Source organism: Leopardus geoffroyi, chromosome B3 (assembly GCF_018350155.1).
Source record: "Leopardus geoffroyi isolate Oge1 chromosome B3, O.geoffroyi_Oge1_pat1.0, whole genome shotgun sequence".
Lineage (NCBI taxonomy): Eukaryota > Metazoa > Chordata > Mammalia > Carnivora > Felidae > Leopardus > Leopardus geoffroyi.
The window spans coordinates 46,031,958-46,058,542 of NC_059337.1; the positions used below are offsets into that span (position 1 = coordinate 46,031,958).

At 35.9% G+C, this 26,585-nt stretch overlaps 1 protein-coding gene across 4 annotated transcripts in view; it reads right to left on the bottom strand.

Moving 5' to 3' along the window:
• Positions 1-493: 493 nt before the first annotated feature.
• The window catches only part of MINDY2 (MINDY lysine 48 deubiquitinase 2), an 83,039-nt gene continuing 56,947 nt past the window's right edge, over positions 494-26,585 (bottom strand). Inside the window, exons 7-11 of one of the 4 annotated variants that reach the window (XR_006704660.1) lie at positions 13,738-13,911; positions 10,644-10,841; positions 6,891-7,025; positions 5,114-5,184; positions 494-1,435 (exon numbers count right to left, since the gene is read on the bottom strand). Coding sequence is in view for 2 of the 4 variants with exons in the window: in XM_045449597.1 (XP_045305553.1) it covers positions 6,897-7,025; positions 10,644-10,841; positions 13,738-13,911 (501 nt within the window). In the remaining 2 variants the exon portion in view is untranslated. Of the gene's footprint in view, positions 5,185-6,367; positions 7,026-10,643; positions 10,842-13,737; positions 13,912-22,947; positions 23,063-26,585 lie in introns of those variants that run through there. The other 3 variants (XM_045449597.1, XM_045449598.1, XR_006704662.1) reach the window with 3 other exon arrangements.

Here is a 26,585-nt window from a genome sequence, read left to right on the forward strand (position 1 = left end):
TTGTGGGTTCGAGCCCCGTGTCAGACTCTATGCTGACAGCTCGGGGCCTGGAGCCTGCATTAGATTCTGTGTCTCCCTCTCTCTCTGCCCCTCCCCTGCTTATGCTCTGTCTGTCTCCTTCAAAAATAAATAAACATTGAAAAAAAAAATGGGGCGCCTGGGTGGCTCAGTCGGTTAAGCATCTGACTTTGGCTCTAGTCATGATCTCAGAGCTCATGGGTTCGAACCCCACGTCCGGCTCTGTGCTGACAGCTTATAGCCTGGGGCCTGCTTCAGATTCTGTGTCTCCCTCTCTCTCTCCCTCTCCCCAACTTGTGCTCTCTCTCCCCTTCAAAAATAAACAAACATTAAAAACAAAGAGTTGGTCCAATTCCAAGAGTTAATCCTAGAGTTCACAATTCTAAATATGAATCAATGTCACTTCCCCATCTCTCCATTTCCCCACTTTGTAAGAAGTACCTTAATGAGATGAATATACATAACAGAAAGACTGTTTGGTCTAAATATCAAAGTTTATTGAAATAAAATATAATCTATAATAAAAAATACTAAGGGTGTTATCACTGGTTACAGTTTTAAGTATATTAACAAAAGGTCCAACATTTTAATCCAAGAATGACACTATCCTTGTGGTACAATAACAAACATGAAATTAAATGTTGAATAATACTGAATAATTCTATCAGAAATATTTTACACTTTCCCATCTATGTTCAATATGCCTTTTTAAAGGAATAGCCTCCAAAAGTGAAACTTTTGGAATATGTTTAAGACATAGTTTTTAGAATTAAATAGTTTTAACATAATTAGCATTTAAAACAATAACTTTCTTTCATAGAAATTCAGTTCAATTCTAAGCTGGGTAGACGCTTTTAGGTATCATTTGAAAAATGTATTTCAATGCTGTTTTGTATCAATTTCTAGGGGTGCTATTATTCTCAAACTGGAATTAAAGCTGGTCATGAAGCAAAATGGATGAATTGTTTCAGAAGTAGAAAGGGCATTAAGATAGTAAAGAAAAGGATAAAATAGGTGCTCATACACAATCTATATATTCAAACTCCTTGAGAACTCTATTTCAATTGGCCAATCTTGGCCTAGCACAAAGAGATCTGTATGTCATAGCAACTTCCTGACCCAAATAGTCACACAGTGAAGTGGAGGAAGAAAACTTGTTTCTTCTTGCGACATTTCAAAATCACTCGCTCTGCAGTCATTATACCATTTCACTTCCTATTCCCCAAAATGTGTGCCATATCCAATTATTCTGCACAATTCAAGGAAAAAGACTCACATGCACTAACTTTAGGAAATGACTTTCAGGTACCTCTGAAGTTTCACAAGTGAAGATTATCCAATTATCCCTTTTGCTGACTGCTGTGGAGCAATCATACATCATTCTTCTATGATATTGTCCTACTTGTGATGTGTGGATCTGTGAAAACAATAGTTGTCATTTTATTGAGGAAAATCGCCTTTTAACAAAAACCATTGGAAGTTTTTCAAATCCTCATCTTGAAAAATCTGTAGAACTATGATATCCACTGTACTCTGGAAAATAATGATTATATCATACAACTAAGATGTGAAAAGGAGTAAAAACTGACAAAATTGAGACACATCAGACAGATCTTCAAAGATTAAATGCCAATCTTAGTCTATAAACATATTCTACTAGTCAGAATCACTCTATAGGGTATTTTACTTATAATGCCCATTTGGACAGGTCACTGATAGGGGAATTTAGATGGGAATTTGTGTTTTCTGACTTCCTATTTAAAGTTGTAACTACTAGACCCAAAGAAGCCAGCATCACCATCAGAAGAATTCTGCTTTGTATATCCTCTTCGTAGGAGGCATCTCTGCCTCTCTGTAGTGTAGTTAAGATGGATATAAAGTTTTTAAAATTCATGACAAATTATTAAGTTATTTGAAAAAATTCTTAAATTCTTAAAGTTAAAATATTAGGTAAAGAACAGGCACTGCAGAATAACAATAGAACTCTTTTGGTCTTTTAAATCTACTGTGATTTAAAGTTTAGGTTTTGTATTTCTGCTATGGTATTTCAATACCTTATATGGGATAGTACCATGTTCTAAAAAATACTGTTATAGGGAGAGAAGTCTAAATCTCAGGACAAAAGGACAAACCCGAACTTGAAGCAACAGTTGGAAGACTTTTACCCAGTTTTTTAAAATTTAATGTTTTTAGATCAGAAAAGTGAAACTAGAAATTAGAATACTTTATGTAAAAATACATATGCATATCACAATGTATTAAACTCTAATTTCTAACAGCAGAGACCCTGGGATTAAGAGACATGCATTAATTAAAAAATTAAGATAAATCTTCAAAAGAAGTTAAAATTATCAGGGTTCTGCAATCTGTCCCTCAGACTCCATTATCTCTCTTTCGTAAATTTTTTTGGCTAACAAGCCTTCGATTTTAAACTTTGTTTTAAAGTGTCACCTGAGAAAAGTAACATTGATTCTTCATAAGATTTTCTCAGTAGCTATATCAGTAAAATAAAATAAAATAAAATAAAACAAAAAGCCATTATATTCCTAGAGAACCTAGGACCTCTCATCCATGCGCAAAAGTTTTACATGTATGTATTAGTGACCTGATACCAATGTGCTTTGTTACATGGAGAAAAAGGCAAAGGGAATCTAAATACTTAGATATATGAAAGATACTGGAAAAAATAGACTTTTAATGCTTTTTATACTCCCCAAATTCTCTTGATTTTGATCGTATAGTCCAAAAGCAACTGCAAAATACATTTTAGGAAGAGATAATGCCATACTCAAAGACAAGGTAATTTTACAAATTTAACAGCATTAAAAAAACTGACTTTAAGAAATATTGTGATTGGGGAAAAGATCTGCACACTCAAGAACAAAAACTATATATATGATTATTTAAGTAATACTCTGAGCTTATACTTTGTCCTTTACTCAGGAGTGTTGACGCTCTGAAAAAATGAACATCTTTTACATATTTAGAGTAAACTGAGGCATAGAAAGTTTGTCCATGGAAAGATAAAAGCCAGATTTTTAGACATAAAACAGTTCAGAATTCCTATTTCTAGTTCCTTAAAATACAAATTATGTACTATCTTTAATGCCTCCATGTATTTTATCAAACATTAGTAAGTTTACAATTACAGTTTAAGTTGTATGCCCAAATATTGTACGGCAGGCAAAGCCTGTAGGTTTTCTATCGTATTTTAAAATAAGTGGAATATTTAATAGGAAATTAAGTGAAATGTAATCATTTTGCTTTAAAGCAATTTTTTTTTTAAATAAATGAGTTTGAGGACAGTTCTGGAAATTTTTGCCTTGAATGTATTTCTCCAGCAGGACTTTATAAATATCAGCTTCATATGCCAACATTAATATGAGGACTATAATTCTTTCCTTAGATATCTATTTGCCTTCTAGTCCTCTTTTCTCTCAAGATCTCTCTTAATGACCAGAGCTGGTGATTCAGTAAAAACAAAGTGTTAAGGTTTTGTGCAAGTACAAAATGGTTAATGTTGGATTCAGCCAATTAATCTCTAATACTAACTTGCTTAATTAAGCTAAGATCAAGAAGTATGAGGAAGAATTTGAAACATGATATGGGATAAGTAGTCAAATACTAGAAATATGAGAGACTAAAACAAAATATATTATACAACTTAATCCTGAACTCTAGTCTATGCCTCACTCAACTGTTAAGCCAACAGATACCCTGAAACATGGAAGAAGTTACTTCACCTAAGCACACTGGACCAGCATATTATAAGAAACAGCCAATGCCAATTTTAGCTGCCCCAAACGGCTTAGGTTATTTATGTGTGTGTGTATTCTTAAATGGTAAAATTTGAGGGAAGGTTCCCAGATTCCTTTGACAATAGAAGTCATGGATCCTTGCTTCAAACACACACACTCACATGCGCGCGCGCACACACACACACACACACACATTCTCTCTCACTCTCTCTCTCACACGTACTTCTAAGTGTTGATAACCTATTGTAAATCACAGCATTGTTGATTCACTGGGGTTACACATGAGGACACTTTTCATATTACTAACAAAGACTGGTCACTAAACTTATGAAATAGCCTTTGAAAGTACAAGAAAGTGCAGTGACCATATCCATTCATTCATGTCTCTTTTGCTAGCTGTAATAGTGATCGGTTGATACAAATGTGTCCCTAATCTAGCCTACAAATAGTAAAAACAAAAATGTTTAAGTTCTAACTTCTGCTAGCAGTTCATGTAACAGTTTTCAAGTACTACAAAATATTGCGAAGGAAAGCCTGTAATACACCACTATCAAATTCCAATATCCCCAAACCAGCAATGAAATGTCTGAATATGTAATTTGTTGCCTTGAGCAAAATTTAAGAATATAAAGACACAATAGCTCTAACCTTCAAGGTTGGGAAACCAGTATCTCCCAAGAAGTTTGTTTTAATAGAATTGAACATTTAATTTTTTCCTCACAGTAATCAAAGCAAACATTTTATCAGTATTACTCTTGGTATATCAAACTGAATTCCAGGAATGTAAGAAAGTCTGAGTTGGAAATATTATGTAGAAAAAAGGTTGAATTAACAAACACATTACATTTTTTAGTTATTTTTTATAAGTATACATTGACATCTACTTATCTGATAGCAGCACTGCTGGTTTTGAGTTGTTTTTTTTTTGTTTTTTGTTTTTTTTTTTCCTTCCAGAGGGAATGCAGAATGGCAGTATTATCTTTGGAACAAATTAAGAAGATAGTAACAAATAACAGAAGAATAACTTTTACACATATATTTTTCAAGGGTAATAAATAGATAAGTATATAATTATGGAAAAATACGCCTCAAATATGCTTTTTAAAATTTCTCAGGATTTACTGTTTTGTTTTTCTTATTAAAATATAATGCACTGTCACTACTATCTCTTCTAGGAAAAACAAACCCTAAGGTTTCATTTATCTCCTCCAACCAATAGAGTGATATCAAGAGTAAACGTGAACTAAGGTCAACTTGCTTGAGCCAACAGAGAATTCTGTAGTAATTTGATTATTTCACAATGTACACATATTCTAGGTTATTAACAAGAGACTCACCAGATATTTTGTATCAAAGTGTTATACCCCAAACAGGTTCTCTGATGATTTATCATGCTAGTATAGGAAATCTGAAGGAGTAACAAATGGTATAACATAACATAACCAGACATGCAATACAGAAGGACATGACATAAAGATACAGCTTGACCCTGGATTTTTCCCTTAGAATAATTCCTTCCATAAATAAGACTTTACTTTTTATTTTTACATACAGACTCATCCTATAAATAGTCTTGGATCATGGAGAATGTTAAAGACATAGCTTAAGAACTCTACACCACATTTTTTTTTTGTAGTCTACTGTCACCCCAGACCACAAAAAACATTCTCCAAGTGGATGCTCAGGTTAGATAAAGATGCTCCTAAACAAATTTACTGAGGCTTAGAATGTAAATCACATAACTACCTGCAGCAGCAATAGTCTTTTCAAAAATGACTAAATCAAACTTTTAAATATAAAGCATATATAAAAAGGACTATTAAGGATAGTAGAAATACAGGAAAATATGTGTTGCCTCATAATAAAGTTCAATAAATATTCTTTCTGAATCCTATAAACACTACAAGATGTTATAGGTCTATTTGGTTCCCATAAGTTAAAAAAGTCTGATTGCTTTTACATAAATTCCTCCCAATTCTTATCTATTTTCAAACAGATTTTTATTAATGCGTTTCACTAGACTCAGAGATTATATCTCTAACTTCCTTTCAGAAATGTGCTTTTTTGTTGGCTTTACTAAGTATACGTAATTTTCTAGCAAATAAACATGATTTAAATTTTAAGGTTCAAGGTAATTCTAGAAAAAGGTAGACATTTGAACTATCTGCTTTTCTATATTCTTGTATTTACAAGGCCTAGCATCCACTGTGGTTTCCTTCTTACCAGTTATCGCACTTTCAATAAATAGTAACTTAGTACAAGTTACGTATATTAAAGATTTCAAAATTCCTCAAAATTTCACAACACTACAAAGTCATTAATATCTGATTTTACAGAATATGAGTATTAGTGTTATGTAATTTTTTTGCTATCGGAAAAGAAATACAACTTATTTTTTCTATCTAAATTAAACCCAAGCTCCATTATCAGTTCTCAAGATAGTATCTAAAATGTACATTCCTAAAGAAAGGTAAAGCTGTTCAAGGGCTGAACTAGTCCAATACAGGATTAAAGGTTATTTATTTGTTATTTTTTGTCTTGGTTTGTTTCTTGTGTTTTGTGTGTGTGTGTGTGTGTGTGGGTGGGTGTGGGTGGGTGTGTGAGATTGTGTGTGTCTGTGTGTGTGTGTGTTTTCCTTTTATATCCCTATATTAACCCCCTGGTTTCTCTTGGATTAGATAATAATTTAACATTGTAAAAATTAATTTCAGAAACTATTGTGCTAATATTTAGATTTCAGGAAGGAATCGGACAAAATCAGTTACCTCCATTCATTGTTAGAACAAAAGATAAAATAGCTTACTAACTGATATGAGTTATGAATGTCACTATGACACAAAATTTGCTGTGATTTGCTTATTTGGCTACAAGTGCAGTATTTTTCATGTATGATACCACACAGCATTTCCAACTTGTAACGCGAAACTCCAGCTCACGAAGAGTGTACTGTGTGACTTGAAAAAGTCTGATTGTAACTAAGTAACAACCTTTCCCCTGAAAAACATGAACAAAATCCATTGGGAAATCAGGCACAGACGGTATTTATCGGTTTTTCTTCCTTTCCTCCTGTGGTTTTGTTTCTCAAGACATACAGATGCATCCAACAGAACCCACCACTTGTTACAAAATGACACAGCTATTTTTGTCCTTTTCTTTTTCTTTATCTTTTTCTCGAGGTTCCTTTCGTTTACGTTCACTATTCCCAGATTGTCTTCCACTTGATGGAGAGGCTTGTGCTGGCTGGCTTTGCTTTAAGAAAAATAAACAGGAAGAAATTACCTCAACTTTCTAAGGTGCTTAATCATAGTTATCTAGAAAGAAAAACCATAAGAGTGAAAGGAATCATTAATAAAAAAAAGTTATTTGGTCACAGACTTGTTATATGGTATCTGAGTAACTGCCTCTATCATTTTAGATAGACCTAATTAATGTATTAATTATTATAAGTAAAAGAAATTTCAAACAATAAATAATGTGGAGGATTATATTCCCTGAAGCCTCAAATTCAAGAAATATTTGTTAAAGTTTATGTTAAAGAAATTGACAACTTTTGGTAAACTAAGTTCCCTAAGACCTCATCAAATACTATAATAAACAGATTTTCAAGGAGAAAAAAAAAATCCTGAGAACTTTGAGTGTGAAATAAGTGTATTCTGTGAAATAAGAAAATGTTTTTAGTGAAGAGCTAGTAAAAATATACCAGGTTTTAAATTTTAACCTTGGAGTAATCAATATTTGAACTAGAAATATAAATACTTAGTTTAATGGAGACCTCTATGTTTAAAATTTCATCAGACCTTAAAGAGCATCTTATCTTCTTTGTATCCTAAGTCAGAGGAACAGTTCTGGCATGGTACAGTTAAACATAACAAAAGGAGAATTTCTTTCATTTTCTCATTTTTCATACATCTTAATGAGATTTAACACAAAGGAACCCACTTATAGTCACATTTGCAGTGCTTAAAACGTTTAACTGGGAAAAGTGAAAAGTGGAAATGTTGTGCTAATCTTTGTTGAATACTTAGTACATGTCATACATTGGCTTAAGTACTAACCTTATTTGTCCTTAAACAGAAATCTAAGAGTTAAGCATTATCTTTTATTTTCAAGATAGGGAAAATGAGGCTGAGAGAGGTAGGGGACCTTGATCCCCCTAGTAAGGGGATACAGAAGCAGGAAATGCAATCCATGTCTATCTGGCTCTGAAGTGTACCCTGTTACCAGTAGTACTTCATACTGCCCTGGAATTTTTACAGAAGACTTTGTTCCAATTGGTTGATATTCTTTGGAGCTATTAACAACTTAAATTTGATTCAATTGCAGCAAAAATAATAAAATGCCTAGGAATAAACTTAACCAAAGAGATGAAAGACCTATACTCCTAAAACTATAAAACACTGATGAAAGACATTGAAGATGACACAAAGAAACAAAGATATTCCATGCTCACCAATTGGAAGAATAAATATTGTTAAAATGTTTATACTACCCAAAGCAATCTACAGATTTAATGAATTCCTATCACATACCAACACCATTTTTCACAGAACTAGAACAATCCTAAAATTTGTATGGAACCACAAAAGACATCAAATAGCCAAAACAATCTTGAAAAAGAAAAACAAAACTGGAAGCTTCACAATTCTAGACTTCAAATTATATTACAAAGCTGTAACAATCAAAACAGTATGATGCTGGCACAAAAACAGACACATACCTCAATGGAAAAGAACAGAAAATCCAGGAAGAAACCTACAGTTAATATGGTCAACTAATCTTTGACAAAGGAAGAAAGAATATATAACAGGGAAAAGTCTCTTCAACAAATGGTGTTGGGAAAATTGGACAGCTACATGTAAAAGAATGAAACTGGACCACTTTCTTACACCATACATAAAATAAACTCAAAATGGATTAAGGACCTAAATGTGAAACCTGAAACCATAAAGATACTAGAGGAGAGCACAGGAAGTAATTTGTCTGCCATAACAACATCTTTCTAGATATGTCTCCTGAGGCAAGGAAAACAAAAGCAAAAATAAACTATTGGGACTACATCAAAATAGAAAGCTTCTACAAAGCAAAGGAAGCAATCAAACTAAAAGACCACCTACTGAACGGGAAAAGATATTTATAAGTGATTTATCTGATAAAGGGTTAGTATCCAAAATATATAAAGAACTTACAAAACTCAACACCAAAAAATCCAAATGATCCTATTAAAAACTGGGCAGAAGACATGAACAGAGATCTCTCCGAAGAGGACAAACAGATGGTCAACAGACACATGAAAAGATGATGACAACGACTCATCAGGTACTGCAAATCAAAACCACAATGAGGTATCACCTCACACACCTGTCAGAAAGGCTAAATTAAAAAAACATAAGAAACAACAAGTGTTTTCAAGGATTTGGAGAAAAAGGAACCCTTGTGCACTGTTGATGGGAATGAAAATTGGTGCAGCCACCGTGGAAAACAGTATGGAGGTTCCTCAAAAAATTAAAAATAGAAGTAACCTATCTATGATCCAGTAATACACTACGGGGTATTGACCCAATGAGTACAAAACACTAATTCAAATGTATACATGCATGCCTATGTTTACTGCAGCATTATTTACAATAGCCAAATTATGGAAGCAACCTAAGGGTCCATCAGTAGATGAATGGACAAAGAAAATGTGCCATAGGAACGCATGGGTGGCTCAGTGGGCTAAGCATCTGACTTCGGCTCAGGTCATGATCTCATGGCTCATGAGTTCGAGCCCCATGTTGGGCTCTGAACTAGCAGCTCAGAACCTGGAGCCCGCTTCCAATTCTGTGTCTCCCTCTCTCTCTGCCCCTCCCCCACTCACACACTGTCTTTCTCAAAAATAAAAATGTGGTAGATATATACAATGGAATATTACCCATTAAAAAAATGGGAGTACCTGGGTGGCTCAGTTGATTGAGTGTCCAACTTCAGCCCAGGTCATGAACTCACGGTTCACGAGTTTGAGCCCCGCATCAGACAACGTACTGACAGCTCAGAGCCTGGAGTCTGCTTCAGATTCTGTGCCTTCCTCTCTCTCTCTGCCCCTCCCCAGCTCATGCTCTCTCTCTCAAAAATAAATAAAAACATTTTAAAAATGAAATCTTGGGTTGCCTGGGTGGCTCAGTCGGTTAAGTGTCCAACTTTGCCTTAGGTCATGATCTTGCAGTTCATGAATTCAAGCCCCAAAATGGGTTCTGTGCTGACAGCTCAGAGCCTGGAGCCTGCTTTGGATTCTTTGTTTCTCCCTCTCTGTCCCTTCCCTGTTCATGCTCTCTCTCAAAAATAAACATTTTTTAAAAATTAAAAAAAAAATGAAATCTTACCATTTGCAATAACGTGGATGGAGGTAGAGAGTACAATACTAAGTGAAGTAAGTCAGAGAAAGACAAATACCATATGATTTCACTCATACATGGAATTTAAGAAACAAAACAAATGAACAAAGAAAAACAAAGACAAAACAAAATACTCTTTACTATAGAGAACAGAGATGCTTCCCAGAGGAGAGGGGAATGGGGGAAATAGGTGAAGGGGATTAAAAGAACACTTAGCTTGATGAGCACTGAGTAATGCATAGAATTGTTAAATCACCAAATTGTACACCTAGAACTAATAGAACACTATGTTAACTCTACTGGAATTAAATTTTTTAACTGAAAAATCTTGCCCTCAGAATCTCAGGAAAAATAATTTTACTAAATAAGAAGTATATTAAGATAAACACAAACTTAGGACAATGCCATAAAATCCACAGGTGCTAACATGCTAATGTAATTGAAGAATCAATACCTAATTTAAAATACTTATCTTGGCACGAATCCTAGCTTTTACCTGGGCCTGTGGAGAAGCAGAAGCAGCAGCTGCTGCTGCTGCTTGTTCCTGTTCCTGGTAATATTGAGAAGCCCGTCTATCCTCCTCCTCTTGGAGTTTCTTTGCTAGTTCCAAATCACTGATTCCTTCGGGTATTTGTTCCCAGTTGATCTCTTGGCTCTGCTGTTCTTGTTGTAGAGATAATGCCATAAGATAGTCCTAAGAAATTAAATTATAAACCTCTTTAGCTCTGAGATTTCACTCAAGAACTGGTAAGTGTAAATGCAGAGGTTGTACCTACAAAACTATGAGAATGGCTTTTAAAAAACATACCAGAGCTTAAATATAAAAATTAAAGCTATCTAAGTGTTTGAGAGCTACAATTTCAGTGACGCTGCCATTGTTCTAAATATTCTTGGAATTCATTTAAAATTCTTTCTAGAAGCAGTATATAAAGCATTCAAGAAAGCTTTAAAAACAACTCCCCTAGGGGTGCCTGGGTGGCTCAGTGGGTTAAGCATCCAACTCTTGATCTTGGCCAACTCTTGATCTCGGGTCTTGAGTTCAAGCCCTGCCTTGGGCTCTGCAATGGGCATGAAACCTACTTAAATGAAAGCAAAACAAAAAACAAAACAAAACAAAACAAAAAAAACAATTCCCTAAAAACCAAAAAAACAAAACAAACAAACAAACAAAAAACCCTCACCAAACTCCCCCTATGGGTGCCTGGGTGGCTTTGTCTAGAGCATGCAACTCTTGATTTTGGGGTTGTGAGTTCAAGCCCCATGTTGGGCATAGAGCCTACAAACAAAAATAAAATAAACCTTGCCCGGTTTATGAAAGAAACACATCTGCAGAAAATTGAAACAAAATAAAAAAGCATAAATAAGTTAAAATTGCCATATCATTATGCAAAGATAACTATTATTAACAATTGATATATATCCACCTAGCTCTTTCTACATTAACACACAAACTCAAACACATCTTCCAACCCCCATTTAATGTCAAAAAACTTTTTTTTTAAATAAGAATTTCCCCAAATCATTTATTAAATGGTCTTCCAAAACATGATTTTTAAAGCCAACAGTTTTCCAACATACAGGCATATTCAATTACTTAAACACCTCTTCCTCCCATCTCCCACACACCCAAATTATTTCCTCTGAGAAAAAGTGATGCATCTTCGGCTGAAAGTTGTATAATCTGGGGCGCCTGGGTGGCTTAGTTGGTTAAGCACCCAACCAGCTCAAGTCATGATCTCACGGTTTTTGAGTTCAAGCCCCATCTTCGACTCTGCTGATAGTTCAGAGCCTGGAGCCTGCTTCGGATTCTGTGTTTCCCTCTCTTTCTCTGCCCCTCCCCGCTTGAGCACGTGCACATATACACTCTCTCTCTTTCCTTCAGAAGTAATAAATGAGTAAACTTAAAAATACTTAACACCCATATTCATTAAGAATTAGTACTGAATGAAACTTGACTACCCTGTTTATCTCTCCCAGTCTATCCTCAAAATAAGAGAATATTAACCATCCACAGAAGATATCTAAAAGGTGGTTATCTGTGAAGACCTTGGACTATCTAGCATGAATATCTTACTAATATGAAGAATTTGTCCTTCAAATTTTTCTCACTTTTTCAAACTGCTCTTTGCCAAGTCCCTAAGTCTTAAATCCACTCTTTCCTTGCTATTTCCACAGACAGTATCATGTATCTTTTTTCTCACATCTTACATCTTTACTACTGTAGCAATCTATTGCCTTACCTTCATTCCCTCTGCTCTGATATTTTTTATATATAGTGTTAGAAAAATCTTGCACATTTCTCAAGTAATACATATATTTTAAATAACCCCATAAAGCTTCTGAAGGAAAATGCGTATGTTGATTATTATAGCTGTTTGGATACTTAACTCCAAAAGTCCAAGAAAGATTAGCATCTTTGAATCAAGTATTCTTCTGTGCAACTGCCATTACAGAGGATGACATATAATAGTTAATTGGTCAAATATCGGCCTCTGTTAGACTATAGAATTGTGAGGATTGTACTATATGATTTATCTGTGAGTCCCCAGGAGCTTGTTAATAGTACCAAGAATACAACAGCTCAATGAATATTGGCTAAATGAACAGTCTATCTTATCTACTTAAATTGTTATCAGCATCTGATGTTATCAGCATTAGACTCATGTGCCAACTGTTCAACATGACCAATTTTCTGCCTCAGACAGGGAAGAAGTCATACCACTGTTATACTTCCAATAGTAAACACTCCTATGGCTCCAAGCCTGCCAACCTATAGCAGGCAAAGATCTCATCTGTCTCACTTCTTAATGAGAATTCTACTCACTTGAGCAGCACTTGTTGTAAATGTCTGCTTACCTTGGACTCTAAGACTTTATACATTTTACTTTTTACCCACTGCATGCTATCTTCAAGACTCTTTTTTCTACTTTTTCTGACTACCCAAATATATTTTAAATCTGTACTCATCTCATCTCTAGCACCAGTGCTCAGCCATCATCACCTCTCTCTTGAATTGCTAGTCTCCATTTATACCTATGTAATTCCTATGCATTCTTCACATAGCAGCCTTTAAAAAAGGTAGATCATCTTACTTCCATGTTTAACACTTGCCATATCTTCCCTACAATTAAAATAAAATTCAAACTCTGTACCATGACCTTCATAATTCAATATACACTGGCCTTCTGAACCAAAATGTAGAGTCAATGTACAACACGTAAAATGATCATTTACCGATTTAGAAAATGTCAAGAAAATTTCACAAGCATATAAATGAATAAATCTTTAGTTCAAAAGTTTTGGATAACTGAATTCACATTTGAAAGGAGAATTTTAATTTTTTTTAAGTTTATTTATTTACTTTTGAGAGAGAGAGACAGCACGAGTGGGGGAGGGGCAGAGAGAGGAGAGAGAATCCCCAGCAGGCTCTGCACTGAGAGCGCAGAGCCTGATGCAGGGCTCGAACTCATGAAGCTGGGAGATCATGACCTGAGCCAAAACCAAGAGTCGGAATGCTTAAATGACTGAGCTACCGAGGTGCCCCAAAAGGAATGAGCATTTTAAATGATATGAAAAGAAAGCAAATCTACCTGATCTATCTGATCCTGTTGTCCTCTGTATACGGTTTCAGGATCTGAAGGAGGCCGCAGATGAAATTCTGAGTCACAGAAATTTCCATCACCATCCACATTGTGTAGGCTTTCCCAAACAACTTTTTCTTCCGTAAGAAACCCCTGGTCTGTTACCAGCAAATACAGTAGACCCTTAATAAGAAAGAAAAAAGACTGTTAAATGGATCAAAACTGGTTAATATTTACGGGAAATTTCATCATCTGTATGTTTATAGCATATTAATGATACCTAGTAGTTAGATATAATAAATAGCAGACAAAGTAGATATCTTATTTGTTCACTGAATTAAGTCAACCTGGGTTTGAATATAGTTCATAATTGGTATACTATAGTATAATGACATTTGGGAAGCTGCTGGCAAACTCAACTACCACATGACTTATAAATAGCCTTTGGGGGTATATAATCTCATTTTATATTACAGAAATATAATCTACAAGTTCCTTAAAAACATATCAGGTAACAAATGTTACAAAGTCACAACAAAATGATATCACATTGCCTGCTTATTAAAAAAATTAAGCTTATGACTAACCTAATTCATACTAATTTTTTCTTTTTCTGCACCATTAGCTGTTCTTCTTTTGTATACCAACGGTACTTGGTACTTATTTCTATTATAGCACTGAATCACACAGTGCCACGATTGTGTTTCCCTGCGTCATTCCCAGACTACATTTTTAAATGTCTGTATCTCTGGGCCTAGGGTGGGGTGATCATAAAGTTGAAACCTAAATTTACTGAATTAATTAATGAGTTCATTTGTATTTATAGTCACTACCACAGAATTTAGTACCGACTTCTAATTTTTCATATGGATTAGCTCTAAGTCCAATCATATGTAAAGTGTCCCTAGTATTACATATAAGGTTTAGAAGCCATTTTTCCTTCATATATGCCAAGGATATGGCTTTCATTTTACTTGCTCAGGGTTCCCACTAGTTAATATAGTACTTATTACTGAACAAGATTCATGCTTTTCATGTTATTTCATCACAATTAATCTTAGTAATTAAGAAACTCCTTTAAAGAGTTTGGTGGTAGGGTTAGAGAAATCATTGAATAGATCCACAACTATATGGTCAACTCATCTTCCACAAAGCAGGAAAGAATATCCAATGGAAAAAAGACAGTCTCTTCAACAAATGGTGTTGGGAAAACTGAATAGCAACATGCAAAAGAACGAAACTGGCCTCTCTCTTACACCACACACAAAAATAAATTCAAGATGGATGAAAGACAAATGTGAGACAAGAAACCATCAAAATCCTAGAGAACACAGGCAGTAACTTCTTTGACATCAGGCTGTAGGAACTTCTTACTAGATATGTCTCCTAAGGCAAGGGGGAAAAAAAGGAAAAACAAGTAACTGGGACTTCATCAAGATAAAAATCTTCTATAAAGTGAAGGAAACAATCAACAAAACTAAAAGGCAACCTTCAGAATGGGAGACGATATTTGCAAATGACGTATCAGATAAAGGGTCAGTATCCCAAATATATATAGAACTTATACAACTCAACACCTCCCCCCGAGTAATCTGGTTAAAAAATGAGAAGACATGAATAGACATTTCTCCAAAGACATCCAGATGGCTAACAGACACATGAGAGAAGATGCTCAACATCACTCATCAGGGAAATACAAATCAAAACCACAATAAGGTATCACCTCACACCTGTCAGAATGGGTAAAATTAACACAGGAAACAACAGGTGTTGGTGAGGATGTAGAGAAAGAGGAACCCTCTTACACTGTCCATGGGAATGCAAACTGGTGTATCCACTCTGGAAAAAAGTATGGAGGTTCCTCAAAAATTTAAAAACAGAACTATCCTACAATCCAGCAATTGCACCTCTAGGTATTTATTCAAAGGATACAAATATATACATATATATATATATATACATATATATATGTGGAATATTACTGAGCCATAAAAAAGAATGAGATCTTGTCATTTGCAACGACAAGAAATCACTGAATAAACTCTGAAATTTTATTTATTTAAAAAAATTTAACGTTTATTCATTCTTTTAAAAAAAATTTTTTTTTTAACGTTTATTTATTTATTTATTTTTTTTTTTTTTTAATTTTTTTTTTCAACGTTTATTTATTTTTGGGACAGAGAGAGACAGAGCATGAACGGGGGAGGGGCAGAGAGAGAGGGAGACACAGAATCGGAAACAGGCTCCAGGCTCTGAGACATCAGCCCAGAGCCCGACGCGGGGCTCGAACTCACAGACCGCGAGATCGTGACCTGGCTGAAGTCGGAAGCTTAACCGACTGCGCCACCCAGGCGCCCCTAACGTTTATTTATTTTTGAGACAGAGAGAGACAGAGCATGAACAGGGGAGGGGCAGAGAGAGAGGGAGACACAGAATCTGAAACAGGCTCCAGGCTCTGAGCGGTCAGCACAGAGCCCAAGGCGGGGCTCGAACTCACAGACCGTGAGATCATGACCTGAGCCGAGGTCGGACGCTTAACCAACTGAGCCACCCAGGCGCCCCATAACGTTTAAGAGACAGAGAATGAGTGGGGGTGGGGCAGAGAGAGAGAGAGAGAGAGAGAGAGGAAGACACAGAGTTCAAAGCAGGCTCCAGGCTCTGAGCTGTCAGCACAGAGCCTGATGTGGGGCTCAAACTACAAACCGTGAGATCATGACCTGAGCCGAAGTTGGACGCTCGACTGAGCCACCCAGGTGCCCCATAAACTCTGAAGTTTTTTTAAAAAACTAAATAATTAGTGTTGAACATTTACTATATGTCCAGCTCTGTGCAGCACAGCTGTTTCTAAAATATGAAAACCATCCTGTTGTCTACTACTAGTTACATCCAAGAGTTAGCTCTACATAGCTCTGATTAATTTATATGGTCATTGAAATTACTCAATCAACATGAAAGTATTCATAAAGAAAAACATTTTGGCATAAACAGTTTAAAGACTTCGCTTTAAGCAAAAATTAAGTCCAGGCTCTTTTTTTTTTTTTTTTTTTTAAGTCAAGTAGGTTCCAATTCATCAAATATTTGAAGACCACCATATGCTCAGTATTATGCTAAGTGCTTGAGGATTCATATCATGGAAAGTAATGATCTCTCCTTACTTTGTATTGGGTACCCTTTTTTGTGATTCCATAGAATGCTGCATTTACCACTATCATGGCACTTTACACATTGAATTGTAGTAGTGTGTCTATTTACTTCTCTGTCTTAATGTATTTCAAGCTCCTTGAGGACCAGAGGCATGTTTTATTCATCCATGCATCCTCATTACTTAACATATTTTTAATGCCCAGTCAGGGTCTACTTTGTCCTAAAATAATTTGATAAAATAATTTAAGAGAAAACCTCAAAGTTCTTTCCAGCCAATATTCCACTGTTGAATAAATCTGACCCTTCTATACCTATACTTGTCACCGTACACTTTAACATATCATTATATTATACAATATTGAGATTTTACAATTTATTTTATGTACATCGTATATTAGAATGGCTACTAACTAGAAAAAGAAACCAAAGTCTTACTCTCCAAGGACACTTTAAGACAGGTAAATTCTGGGGGTGCCTGGGTGGCTCAGGTGATTAAGCATCCAACTCTTGATTTTGGCTCAGGTCATGATCTCATAGTACGAGACTGAGCCCTGCACTGGGCTCTGTGCTGACAGCACGGAGCCTGCTTGGGATTGGCTCTCTCCCCCTATCTCTGCCCCTCCCGCACTCATGCTCACTCGCTCTCTCTCTCTCTCTTAAAAATAAATAAGTAATCTTAAAAAAAGTTGGTTAAGTGTCTGACTTCAGCTCAGGTCATATTCTCATGGTTCTTGAGTTCGAGCCCCACATCGGGTTCTCTACTGTCAGCACAAAGCCTGCTTCAGATCCTCTATCCTCCTCTCTCTGCCCCTCCCACACTCTCTCTGTCTCTCTCAAAAATAAACATTAACAACAACAACAAAAAAGATGAGTAAATTCTGGGAGGGTTTATTGAAAGCCATTACCACCCATAGCATGTGAATATTTGTAAGCTTAACTAAAATGGTGTCTCTTTCTTGAAATAGATGTCCTGTCTTCTCATGGACCATCAGCCTCAATTTCTTCCTCTTTTAGATCTTGACATGTATCAAAAAAGTCTGTTACTAGTCCCCTGTCAACAATGCTGGTTATTACTCAACAGTTCCTTTATATAATTGCACTGTAGAATAGCAAAGTATGTATTAATTAGTACTGAATAGTTTAGGCCCATTTGTTCCTGAGAGTCTACAATTAAATCACCATCAAGAGTATTTCTTGCTTATATATCCTAGCACTTTTCTTCATTATCTAGTCAAAGCATTCTTTTCTAAACCTTGACTCTTTCTCCCAATCTTACTCACTAGTCTCTAAACACTAATTTTTAAAAAAACAACAAATACAGGGGCACCTGGGTGACTCAGTCAGTTAAGCATGTGACTCTTGTTTCGGCTCAGGTCATGATCTCACAGTTCATGAGTTCGAGCCCCACATCTGGCTCTGTGCTGACAGTGCAGAGTTTCCTTGGGATTCTCTCTCTCCTTGCTTTCTGCTCTTTCCCTGCTTGTGTTCTCTCTCTCTTTCTAAAAAAAATAAATAAACATTTAAAGGGTTCATGTCTATCATGGGAATACTGCTCAATAAATATCATCATCATTATTAAAAGAAAGAAAATAATGCATACAAGATGCATATATTAAATTCTTAAATTAGGTATTAATGTATACAATGTATAAGTCTTTTGTTATATAAAAATAATAAATAAATGACATTAGATAATTTTCATAATTTTTTTACCAACTAGGCAATTGGAGTCTGGAAAACAGTATGGAGGTTCCTCAAAAAGTTAAAAACAGAACTTCCCTACAATCCAGCAATTAAAGTACTAGGTACTTATCCAAGGGACACAGGTGTGCTGTTTCAAAGGGGCACATGCACCCCAATGTTTATAGCAGCTCTATCAACAATAGCCAAAGTATGGAAAGAGCCCAAATGTCCACTGACAGATGAATGGAAAATGAAGATGTGGTATATATATATACAATGGAGTTATTACTCAACAACCAAAAAGAATGAAATCTTGCCATTTGCCATAATGTGGATGGAACTAGAGTGTAATATGCTAAGTGAAATTAGTCAGAGAAAGACAAATATCATATGACTTCACTCATATGTGGAATTTAAGATACCAAACAGATGAACAAAAGGGAAGGGAAGCAAAAATAATAGAAAAACAGGGAGGGGAACAAAACATAAGAGAGTCATAAATCTAGAGAACAAACTGAGGGTTGCTGGAGGGGTTGTGGGTGAGGGGATGGGCTACATGGGCAAGGGGCATTAAGGAAGACACTTGTTGGGATGAGCACTGGGTGTTATATGTAGGGGATGAATCACTGGATTCTACTACTAAAATAATTTTTGCACCGTATGCTAACTAACTGGGATGTAAACTTGAAAAAAAAATTAAAACAAACAAAGAAAACTAGGCAATTGGATCACCAAAGACAGAATGAAAAACTATTTTATCTCAAATACCCTGATAGGGGTGCCTGGGTGGCTCAGTCGGTTAAGCGTCTGACTTTGGCTCAGGTCATAATCTCACAGTTTGTGGGTTCAGGCCCCATGTCAGGCTCTGGGCTCTGTGCTGACAGCTCAGAGCCTGAAGCCTGTTTTAGAGTTTGTGTTTCCCTCTCTCTCTCTCTGCCCCTCCCGTTTGCTCTCTCTCTCTCTCTCTCTTAACATGTACAGAGAATACATTTAAAAATGTATTTTAAACATTTAAAATAGCCTGATAAATTAGTTCTATACAGACTATGATTTACTTGTATTAACAACATACATGACAATGTCATCATAATTTGTAAATTGATAAAATAGAAGAAAACTTGTCAAATTTATAAAAAAATTAATTATGTAATTCCAGCCTTTAAATATGGTGGAAAACACTGCCAAATATATTTTAATTTTTTTTTAATGTTTTTATTTATTTTTGAGACAGAGAGAGAGACAGAGCATGAGCAGGGGAGGGGCAGAGAGAGAGGGAGACACAGAATATGAAGCAGGCTCCAGGCTCTGAGCTGTCAGCACAGAGCCCGATGGGGGCGGACTGCGAGATCATGACCTGAGCTGAAGTCGGACACTTAACCAACAAGCCACCCAGGCGCCCCAACACTGCCAAATATTTTTGGTTGACAAGCTTGGATTCAAATTACTTAATGTCTTTGGACTTTTCTTTTCTTTATTATGAAGTGATATAGAGTAGGTTTAACCAGAAAATTTCTAAGATATTTTATAAATTGAAAGATGAACTTTACTTCTACTTAACAAGCATCTCTCTCGTCTACAAATAGCTTTCTTATCCATCCAGAGAGGCAGAGCTGTTGAGTGTGGGCTTGAAAGTCAGACTGGAGGTGCTTACACTCTGAATGGTCTCAGGCAAGTTACTTATTGCCTTTAAGCTTATTCATTCAGTTGTAAAGTGGGAGTAATAACATCCACTCCTCAGAAGCTGTGAAAATTAAATGAGATAATACATGTAAAGTGTTTAGCACAATGCAAGGCACATAATGCTAGTTGAATATAAGATTCAATTCATGAATACCACTTAAATCTATCTCAAAATTTCTGTAGCTATCACCTTTTCCTGTCTCCCATTTAGGAGAAAATCTATCACCTATCTTAGTCTGTTTCTACATTCCTCACCCCCATCCCCCTTAAAAATTTTTTTTAATGTGACAATTTTTGGTTTATCAGCCACCTTTAAAAAAAAAAAAACTAGGGGCTCCTGGGTGGCTCAGTCAGTTAAGCGTCCAACTGCGGCTCAGGTCACGATCTCGTGGTCCGTGAGTTCGAGCCCCGCGTAGGGCTCTGTGCTGACTGCTCAGAGCCTGGAGCCTGTTTCAGATTCTGTGTCTCCCTCTTTCTCTGACCCTCCCCCGTTCATGCTCTGTCTCTCTCTGTGTCAAAAATAAATAAACGTTAAAAAAAAATAAAACAAAAACAAAAACAAAAAACTAAATTTTGGGGCATGTGGGTGGCTCAGTTGGTTAAGCATCCAACTTTGGCTCAGGTCATGATCTTGCAGTTCATGAGTTCTGCCCCACATCAGGCTCTGTGCTGACAGCTCAGAGCTTGGAGCCTACTTCAGATTCTGCGTCTCCCTCTCTCTGCTCCTTCCCCTGCTCATGCTCACACTCAGTTTCTCTCTCTCTCTCTCTCAAAAATAAACATTAAAAAAAATTTTTTTTAATTTTTTTTTAATGTTTATTTATTTTTGAGACAGAGAGAGACAGAGCATGAATGGGGGAGGGGCAGAGAGAGAGGGAGACACAGAATCAGAAGCAGGATCCAGGCTCTGGGCCATCAGCCCAGAGCCCGACATGGGGCTCGAACTCACAGCCCACGAGATCGTGACCTGAGCTGAAGTCGGACACTTAACCAACTGAGCCACCCAGGCGCCCCTAAAATTTTTTTTAAATAACTAAATTTAAAAAATCCTAAATTAATTGAATTTTTACTTCAACGTAGCCTTCTATGGAAAAAGACAAATCGCAGTATAGTCTTAGTCAAAAAGTACAGAGAATAGATTTATTTAATATGGCCTTAGCACTTATTTAGAACTGTATCTCCTCCTAAACTACTTTTTGCTCTTTATCCCTAAATGTAAAGTAAAAATGCAAACAAACAAAAGCCAACCCCAAAAATCCTGGTTTTGATATACTCCACAGAGATGTCAGTAATTAAAACCAAGAGGTACAATAAACAGTTATGAATATAAAAGACATGGATATGAAGGCTGACATGGATAAGGAATGATTAAGAGGATGTCACGAAAAAAAAAAAAAAAGAGAGTGTCATGATGGGGAAAGAACTACACAGATGTCATTATATAAACCAAAGATCTAGAAGCCAAGCGATCTATAAACAGCCAAGGAATTAGTAGTTTACCTTACTCAAGAGCAAGCAGAATGGAGAAGGATCATAAGAATAAAATGGAATAATTAAATCTTAGGTATATAATCATATATATAAGAATCTAAAATTCATGATTTTATAGACAATATGAAAAGCAAAACAGACCTACAAAGGTCTGTTTCTACTAAAGAGGTAGTTTATTTACAACTCATTTTTATACTTTCAAATTTCTTGCCTGGATAAAAAAAGTCACCTTACTACCTGGAACCACAGGAATGGCACTGAAAGCATCTGCTCTCTCACTAGGGTGGGTCTCTTCCTGCTGCTTTCAGATCCTAATCTAGTTATGCTGATGAAAAGCAAAGATCTTCATAGGATCACATACTCAAAATACGGATTTGCCAAGATGATCTGCCCAGTTTAGTTGTACAAGATTAAGTGGTAGTACATGGAGCAAGGTAACATAAGAGATAGCAGAAATTGGGGGGGGTATATGTTACTTGTTCCTGATGGACAGATGAGGGATGAAGAGTTTAATGAAGGATTCACGGAGAGTGTTATTACAACAAATAACTAACAAGAGCTGTACTTGATTACTTTGCTAGCAATAGGAATAAACAGCAAAGGTACTTGTCCAGGATTTAGTAATTGTAAATCACAAAACTAGGAATGATAAGAGGACTTTCCAGTAACAGGAAGTCAATGAATATCTATGGTTAGGGAAAATGTCATGAGAAGCTATGCAATAAAAACCATACATCATGTTATGTTAGATAGTTGGGAAGTGTAAGGTCGATTGGTAGACAGTATTCAGGAAAAAAAAAAAACAATATCAATTTGACTAACCCATCTATTGTGACTGTGCAATGGCAGAAGGCCTAATAAATAGTCTATGAATATGGAATCATAAAGTTAGTAAAGAGAGAATACTTTGTCGAGGTACAGGTTTTAGAAATATCTATAGTATTCAATGCTTTACATAGAGTCATCAAAAAGTTTAACCTAACAGAGAATTTGTCCCTGCCTCTATTCAGTGCCTAAAAAGAGGAGTCAGAACAAGGATGAATACTAGAGACATTAAAATACTAGAGACATATACCTTCCCTGTGGTCAAATAAAAGTCCTAGCTCATATGTCTCTAGAGTTTGAAAGACTTTAAATGAAAAAAGATTTTTACACATCAATTAGAGTTTAGTAAATTCCTAAAGAAATAGTACAATCAATAAAACAATTGTAGATGACAACCTTTCCTAGGTAATCCTTTGCCCTGACAACATGGACTTCCTCCTTGTAGAGCTTCGTCCGGGGATGATAATGGCATATGATACGACATGGGTATCAGAAAGCATAAAGATCCTTTCTGCAAATCATAGTAAAAAATAAGCCACACAAATAACAGAGTTACAGTCATGTATGACATTACCAATTTATTATTGGCATTTATATAAATAGTTTAATACTCCAGAATTTATTATTATAGGCTCCTAGTTATAGACACCATTTATCTGTAGTAGAAAGTATTCTATCCCTATGTTAAATTTATTTTTTGTTGAAAGTATATCTGGAATTCTGTGGGATCAACTGTATTTATATTATAGGTATTCCAAAGAGTTTACAGAGGTAGGAAGATGAGAAATGATCATTAAATATGAATGCATAAAATGGCCCTAAAATCTGAGGGTCTTTCAAAAGTGAAATGTCATGAAGACCTAATGTAGTATTAAAAGCAGCCATATCTTATTTGAAAAAGCAGCTTTATAATTTTTCCTTGCTTATATCCTTATTAGATCAGACTCCCTGGGGCTCAAATTTATAAAGAACTACAGAAATTCTAACAACCCAGGAATTAGTGGTAGAGAATAATAGTTTCAATACTGAACAGGTTTAATAGAACATGGTCACAATCTTATATCCTATTTCCTTCTCAAGCTAATGGATGCCATGATGGAGGAATGCCTTTCCTAAACTTTATATTAAGTATTCTATTTTAGGGCTTTTAGCTCTACACCAACAGCCAAAGAAATGTTATAGATTTTGTTGTAAATCAGTTAATCAGCCATTGGGTCAATGAGGAGGGAAAATGTCTCAGACTCTTACAAAGAATGTATTCATTAGGTACCCTGCCAGACGTAAAGCAGTGTCTTATTTATAGACACTCATGATTGGAAAGATAATTTAATGGGAATACAGGAAATAGGACTGAGAGGAGTATAATGAGACATAAATAAATATGTTCACAGGCCCGTAAGATTCCTAGAAAACACAAAATTTGCATGATATTAAAATAGACTTACATCACCAAATGTATGTTCCTTGATTAGACCCTGGTTTGAACAAACCATCTATAAAGCCATTTGAAAGATAAATGGGAGACTTGAATATAGCTTGGGTATTAGATAATACTAAAAATAATAGTTAATTTTGTTAGATGCAGTAATGGTACTGTGATTTGAAAGAAAAATGTCCTTGTTTAGACATGTATATTGAAATATAAGCAAAAATACAAAAATAGATGAAAACAGTAAATGTCAAAATTGTTGAAACTGATCAGTATAATAGGCACACATTAAATTAGTCTCATTTTTCTCTAAGTTTGCAGTTTTTCATAATAAAAAGCAAAAAAACCAGTGTTACGGTTTCAGTTTGGTGGTCACTATAGTAAAAAAGGGAAAGTAAGTATTTCCCTTAGTGACTGGCCACCAAGATTGTTGTTCCAATTTATTTCTTCTGTAAAAACAGGATTACCTTAGTAGAGAATGATGTTCCTCAATTCCTTTGCTTGTCTATTCTTTATTGTACCCACTTAAAGTCCCAAATGTAGAATAATAAACTAGCTACCTTTGCTTTGCCTATACTCTGATGAATACGTCTACAGAAAAATCATCCAGGAGGCATATTCACGTAATAATTACCATCCTCAATTTCTCCGGTTAGAATTTCCCCCCAGGTGCTATAAAGACTATTTCAAACTACCTCCTTCAAATCTGGAACCAAACTTACCTTCTCAGTCTTAGTAAAGGATCTTGCCTTCCAAACAACACAGAAACTAGAAGCATTCAAACAGTAGCTTTCTCTAGTTCCTGCCACCAAATCTATAAATTTACCCGTAGCTGTACTCATAGGCTATTCCTTCCCTCCTTTACAATGAACAGATCTCTTTTTCAATCACGGGTTAATCCCCTTCACCTGTGAAAACTTCTATCCTATCTCACCTTCTTAGGGGTCTTCTAACATCAATTATCTCCTCTCCTGAATCTTCAAGCTTTCTCACTCTATTGAGTCCAAACATGACCAAGTCTCTCACATGAAAAAAACAAAAACAGGGGCGCTTGGGTGCCTTAGTCGATGAAGTGTCCGACATCGTTTCAGGTGAAGATCTCATGGTTTATGAGTTCGAGCCCTGCATTGGGCTCTGTTCTGACAGCTCAGAGCCTAGAGCCTGCTTTGGATTCTGTGTCTCCCTCTTGCTCTTTGCCCCTCCCCTGCTTGCACTCTGTCTCTCTCTCTCAAAAATAAACATTAAAAAAATTTTTTAAAAACACAAAAAACAAAACAAAAAAACCCTCTGGATTCCATATGCCACTACAGCTACGAGCCATTATGTCTATGCTCCCACACAGTTTCGAATAGTTTCCTATAATCTGTATCTAGTTCCTGACATTCCAATCACTTAACCAATTCAAATTGAGTTTTTCCTGCTGCCATTCTCTAAAAGATATCAATGAAATCCATCACCAATGGACAGGTTCCCCCCAGTGTTCTCATGTTTCTCATCCTCTCAACAGCATTTAACAAGTGAGATCTCTGTTCTTCTTGAAATACTCTCTCCCCATTGGCTTACATGATACCATACTCTTCAGATTTTCCTTTTCTTTTTTTCTTTCTCAGTCTCCTTTGCTAGTTCATATTCCTTTAGTTGATCCTTAAATGTTGGCACTCCTTAAATCTCTGTCCTAAGCCTTCTCTTTTCTTCTCTTCTATATTTACCTTGTGAATCTCATCCTTTCCCCAAATTACCATTTATACCCCAAAATTATTCCAGTCTTGAACCATTTACCCAACATTTCCACTTGGAGGAATGCCTTGGAAGCAGCTCTAACAGTTCCAAGGCTGATTTCATGATGTTTCTCTTCTCCTCATCCAGTGTCCTCTGGAACACCACCATTTATCCAGTTCTTCATGCTCAGAATCCAGAAAACATTCTTTCTTATTTTTTATATCCTAATCACCAAATCTGGTTGATTATATCTCCTAAATGTCTATGGAATCTTTCTACTCTCCATTTCTTTACCATCCTAGTCCAAGTCAGTATAACATCTTACTTGGCCCTGCACAATAGACTCCTAACTGAATCCACATCCACACTTGCCTCGAAGTCCAAAGCACCTTGATGTTGTACAAGGGGGGGGGGGGAGGGGGGGGCAGGAAGATAACACATCATCTTTGAAACACTGTTTAGCCACAAAATAAGGTTCCCTGAAAAAAATGTGGAAGCAGAGAAAGAGAATGTACACATTCTACGAGTTATCATTATCTCACAGAAATGTATACTTAGTCCAGAAATAGACACATGGTAGAAAGTCTTGAGGGGAGGCATCCCTCACCCAACCACATAGGAACAGTGGGAATACCTAGCTTGACTAGTAAAGGACTTCTGGTCAGGGACATGGCCTTGATAGAAAAGAGAAAAACATCTACAGTTCCGTCTGGAGAGGCTGCATAACCACCACCAATAACAACCAGAGATCTTATTTTTCCATTGAACTATCTCACTCCTGCTAAGCCAAAAAAAAAAAAAAGAAAAGAAAACACAAAGAACCACTAGACCATCAGGAGACCAAGATGTGTTTCTCTTCTTAACTCAGGACTCTATACAAGGTCTG